This window comes from Branchiostoma floridae, chromosome 16, assembly GCF_000003815.2.
Source record: "Branchiostoma floridae strain S238N-H82 chromosome 16, Bfl_VNyyK, whole genome shotgun sequence".
Classification (NCBI taxonomy): Eukaryota; Metazoa; Chordata; class Leptocardii; order Amphioxiformes; family Branchiostomatidae; genus Branchiostoma; species Branchiostoma floridae.
Window position 1 is genome coordinate 2,274,350 of NC_049994.1, and position 5,019 is coordinate 2,279,368.

At 39.0% G+C, this 5,019-nt stretch overlaps 2 protein-coding genes across 2 annotated transcripts in view; both read right to left on the minus strand.

Annotated features, from left to right (window-relative positions):
* Positions 1-2,229, minus strand: part of LOC118403448 (multidrug resistance-associated protein 5-like) — a 25,866-nt gene extending 23,637 nt beyond the window's left edge. Inside the window, exon 1 of the mRNA XM_035802162.1 lies at positions 2,090-2,229. The gene's annotated coding sequence lies outside the window, so the exon portion shown is untranslated. The remainder of the gene's footprint in view (positions 1-2,089) is intronic.
* Positions 1,609-5,019, minus strand: part of LOC118403449 — a 13,331-nt gene continuing 9,920 nt past the window's right edge. Inside the window, exon 3 of the mRNA XM_035802165.1 lies at positions 1,609-1,647. Within this exon, the coding sequence (XP_035658058.1) occupies positions 1,609-1,647 (39 nt within the window). The remainder of the gene's footprint in view (positions 1,648-5,019) is intronic.

The window sequence follows — 5,019 nt, forward strand, 5'->3', positions numbered from 1 at the left end:
TCGGAATTAGGCAGTGTAAAGTAGCGTCCAACGGTTCACACTCAACAGGGACGGGGGGCGACAGAGACCTTTTGATACTTATGAACCCCTCGTGCAAAAGTGGCGTGTTCCTGACGTCACTGCTGGAGATAGAGAGGGTCATTCTGTGAGCAAACTCGACGGAGTTTGACCGAAAATTTAGGGTAAGTCCCTATATTAATTCAGTGTTGGAAAGATAGTTTTGCAATTTCTATAAGAGTTATATTTGACATGTTGACATTTTGACATTCTGGTTGTTGACTTAGAATCTTAGTGTTTCTATGATCGAATCCCTAGTAGGTCCAAAGTAAGGGATTCCGATGAAATTGTACACCTACACATTGGGTAGTAGCTTTAAAGATATCATGTCAAAAATGAAGACTTAAAATAGACTTGAAGACTTAGAATATCAAGTTTCTTGGTTCAAATCCCAATGTTGAGAAAGGCCCTTTACACCGATGTTCTCACTTGATACACGTGAAAATTGAGCACCTAGCCTTCATTGGTAAGTTGTTTTTAAAATCTTTTATCTCAATCAAAATTGAAGTACATCGTAGGTAAACATGAGTACCTAGCTTAGGTTAGGGACGTCTTCTCGAATGGAACGCACAACTAGACGTTTGAGCACGTTGAGGACCCTTCATATAACTGTCACATATCACAAGAGTGTTTTACAGATACCAAAACACGTATCCCTTAGAGTAGGTGTCCTTCAATACTGCTTCCCCGTTATGCAAAACAAACAGACACAGAGCAAACTTAAAACAACGTGTTTGTTTTCGTCCCAGTGGTGACGGTGTGATCACAAGAGATAAGTCCCCTGTACATACTTGCCCGGAGGGTTACATGCCGTTAAACTGAGTTGTTTTATTCAGGCATGCAGTCGGGTTTTAAGCTTGAAATCATGTGTCAACAAAAATCACGAAATGCGTTTACAATCGAACAGGCATTAGTATAAATTGTCACAAGTTGTATTACTATTAGTATTATATTTCCATCGTAATTTTTTAAAAATCTTTGACCGCGTATGTCTGTTACCAAAATGTTCATTCAAAGCTGTGGTCAGCGATTGTTCTGTTATTTCAGGTACTACACGTAGTAAATAATCGTGCGTTTATATGGCGTAACGACAGGTCGTTTTGTCTCAGAAACCAGAGGTCCTGGGTTTAAATCCTGTCATGCTACCGATCTTGTCTTGGGAAAGGCTCCTTCACTCAGTCCATCAAGGTGTAAAAATGAGTACCTAACTTCGGTTGAGGAGGTACATATAGTAAGATAGCGACGTCGGACAACTGTTTCGTCTGTATTTTCTGTAAGCGACACCTCGACCCCTTTAGATAAACCATGTCATGTGAATATGATGTCACCAATACCCACGCATCCCCTGTTAGGCTTAGGCCACATTTTCAAACCGGGACCCGGCCGGGCAGCTTTCGGGAGGGAGAAGAATGATACAAAAGGCATCAAAATATACAAAATGTCAACATAAGATTCATGGGCATAAATTGCATATATTTCTAGGTACACATTTTAACTTTTCGTTTCTTTAAACACCACGGCCGGGCCCCTGTGAGAAATGTGACCTAAGCCTTAGGCCTTCGACACATTTCCTGCCGTGGGCCCGGCCGGCTGTTTTTGTAAACGAAAAATTAAGGCTTATGCCAGTAAAGATACATAAGACATGTTGTGGATATATGTTTGGTCCGTTTTGTGTTTTTGTTGTCTTTTATGTTGCACTTTTTTTTCCTCCAAACTGCCCGGTCGGGCCCATTTGTGTAAATGTGTCGTCAGCCTCAGCAATCCATAATTTTACAGCAAACGAAAAACGCAATATCTGGCACATTTACAGTTTGGAATCAATTATTTCCTGTCTACTCGTCCCACTGGTTATTGACTACAGGTAGAAGCCCCCCTCCCCATAGCATGTCAACATTTGACTTATACCATGGCGGGTCATCCATGACTCAGATCAAGACATGTTGAAAATCTCTGGAAACGGCTGGGGTCTCTTCTCTCCTTTTGTCTATAAAACATAACCTAAAAATATAATAACATACAGAATCTACCTCACCTTGTCTCATGTGAAGAAATCTACTCGGGAGTGAAACAGTAGCTTGTCGGAATCCAAGAGAAAACAGAGTGAAGCTACGATATCCCCTGGCCTGCACGGGCGGTGTTGTGAGTATAACGGATGACGAAATCATCACACGAGGATTACTCGTTGTAGCAAATCGTATACCGTTACAGGTCTGGATAACCCGTAGATGTCCTATTATTACAATGTTAGGTCGATTACGTTTTGTTTGTATTGCATACCCGGTAAACCGCCTAATGGCGTAACACACTAGGTTTGTACTCTACATCCTTATTCTAGAGTATCGGGTTTCCAGTATGGATCAAAATTGCCTCATTTCAATTCAAGGCATTTTTGCAGAAAAATCACAAATTGCTGCAAGAAAATATAAGAATAGCTAGGGGCCATCAATGACACGTGTCGATTGTACGCATCCCCCAATGACCGCTGTAATGCTTTAGAAATCTGCTTAAAGGCTTACATATTGCAAATGAAACAAAATAACGCAAAAGAAACAAACAAAAAATATTCTAACACCGATCTATAATGCGAAAACAAAGGTATCTTCTCAAACAAGTCAGTCAACACAGAGGACGAAATGTGTAAATGAGGTTGCCCATCAAATGCTGACTACTTGTTGAAAATCACAGAGTACCTAAGCAATCATAATAAGTTTACGGAATATAAAAGACATGCAACTGAAGTGTATGCAAAATATCATGACTTATCATACATTTTTTTATAATACTTGAAATTGTATATACTGTATTTGGCACAAAGTCATCTAAATTTGGCAAAATTCGTATGTTTCATATTTGTTACAGCATTGGCTCGTTGCAGTTCTGTAAAGTGTTTTTCAAACATAAGAAAATAATTGGTCTGGCTGAATTCGAACTCGGTGCAGCTCACTCGGTGATGATGCACGAACGCTTTTAATTACTAGTAACACGACAAATCCGATCTACATTTTATAGTTAGCAATGTTGGCGAAGCAACCAACGTTTCATTGGCACTAAATCATTGCATTCTTCCATTCTTGTTTTTTTTTTCTATTTGCTTTTGGACAGACGAGGACGATGTGGCACTGCACTCAAGTTTTGTAACTTATATTAACAATGCTACATACACGGTACAGACAGAAGGAAAGTCATGTTAAGTGCCTTTCCCAAGGGCACAACGTCGGGGGCACGGTGGGAATCGAACTCAGGACCCATAGATTCCGAGCCGAACGCTCTACCAGTTACGCCACGCCCGACGCCATTCTTGTTTCATCCAAGGAATCCTCTGGGATCAGGGTATTTGCCGCATAGGTGGTAAGATGCTAACCACGTATGTATTCCGTTAAACCGTTGTGAATTTCGTAAACTTCTCCTGAATACCTAGATACCTATACCTCAGTATTACATGGATAAGAAATGTCTCCTAGCAGTCCATGTTAGTATTGCAAAAGAAATCACCAACAATTGCCAAGGCGACATGGGTTGCTAGGGGGCCTCAATGACACGTGACTAATGTCGGCATGCCACAATGGCATTTGTAAAGCGTAACAGTTTAGTTTCTATGCTTGTGTATAACAAATCAAACAGAATAAAGTAAACAAACTTCAAATGTTTCAATAAACAAAGAGACTTACCACCAGTCAACGCACGTATACATTGAGTACGGAATATCATAACGAGTTTGCCTATCCTGTAATAACATCATGTTCACTATCACAGAGGCGACTAAGTATTTAGATGAATTCTATCAAATTAATATGATCTACTTCTACCAAACATTTATACGAATACGAATTTTATACTTATATCTATAAGAATGACGAACCTGAAACTTACAGAAATTTCAACCATCAACGTTGACGCTTTGTTGCACTACCATACCTCGCCACTAGGAGACCCTTTATTAAACTTGTAGTCTTGAGTTATGTTGTACACAGACGAACGCACATTCATACACAGCCCTCTATAGAACCGACGATATATATACAGAATTTAGACAAAATTTACAGAATGTATACAATCCACGACGAAATATGCGAATAATAAAGGGTTTTACAATATAATATTATTTTAGGAATTGTTTGTATTCGTTGTGAATTTCGTTAACTCCTCCTGAATAGTATGAACTCCGTACTGTTCGGTTGTTTCTTAATTCTTACAGTAGTGGATTGTAAGAGACCTGTAAAACACGCAGTTTTCCGCAAAGACCTTCAAAATTGCGTGAAGTGACAATCCTGTCGAATTCACAGAAAGCCATATATTGTGATATTAAAGTCTGCCGTATGGATCAAGATTGCCTCCTAGCAGGTCAAGACATTACTGCAGAAGGAATCACTTCTTGCTGCAAGAATAATATAAATCACTAGGTGGCATGAATGACACGTGGCGAGTGTCCATATGCCTGACTAGTTTAAAGCTTATGATTTGATTTTTAAGACTTGTCTATATGCACGATAAATCGAACATAACAAAGCAAAACAAACAGCGATCTTTCATGCGAGTGCAAAGAGACGTTATCATTTTTCAACCAAATCAGTTAACATCGAGGGCTAAATGTTGTACTGACTATCACTTTCACGCTATCACTTTCACGTTCACTCGTATAGAATTGATATGTTTCTCTACAAATAAAAATCCGAAATACATGGAATTCACACAATATTATAGTAAGAACTATATGTATTCATGTCCAACCTATAATGTAGAAAGAACTGAATAATTGTAGACGATACGTGTAAAACATTACCATTATCTTCCATGCGAAAAAAAGGATCTTAACATCCCACTTGCATTATGCATTATTCTTAATACTGTAAATGCATGTAAGTTTGAGGGAATGTACGCAAACTCATGGGAGGAATTTTGTTTTCGATCAGAAATGTCACAAGTACACAGTCATATTGATATACGCGTGAGATCAGTTTTGAC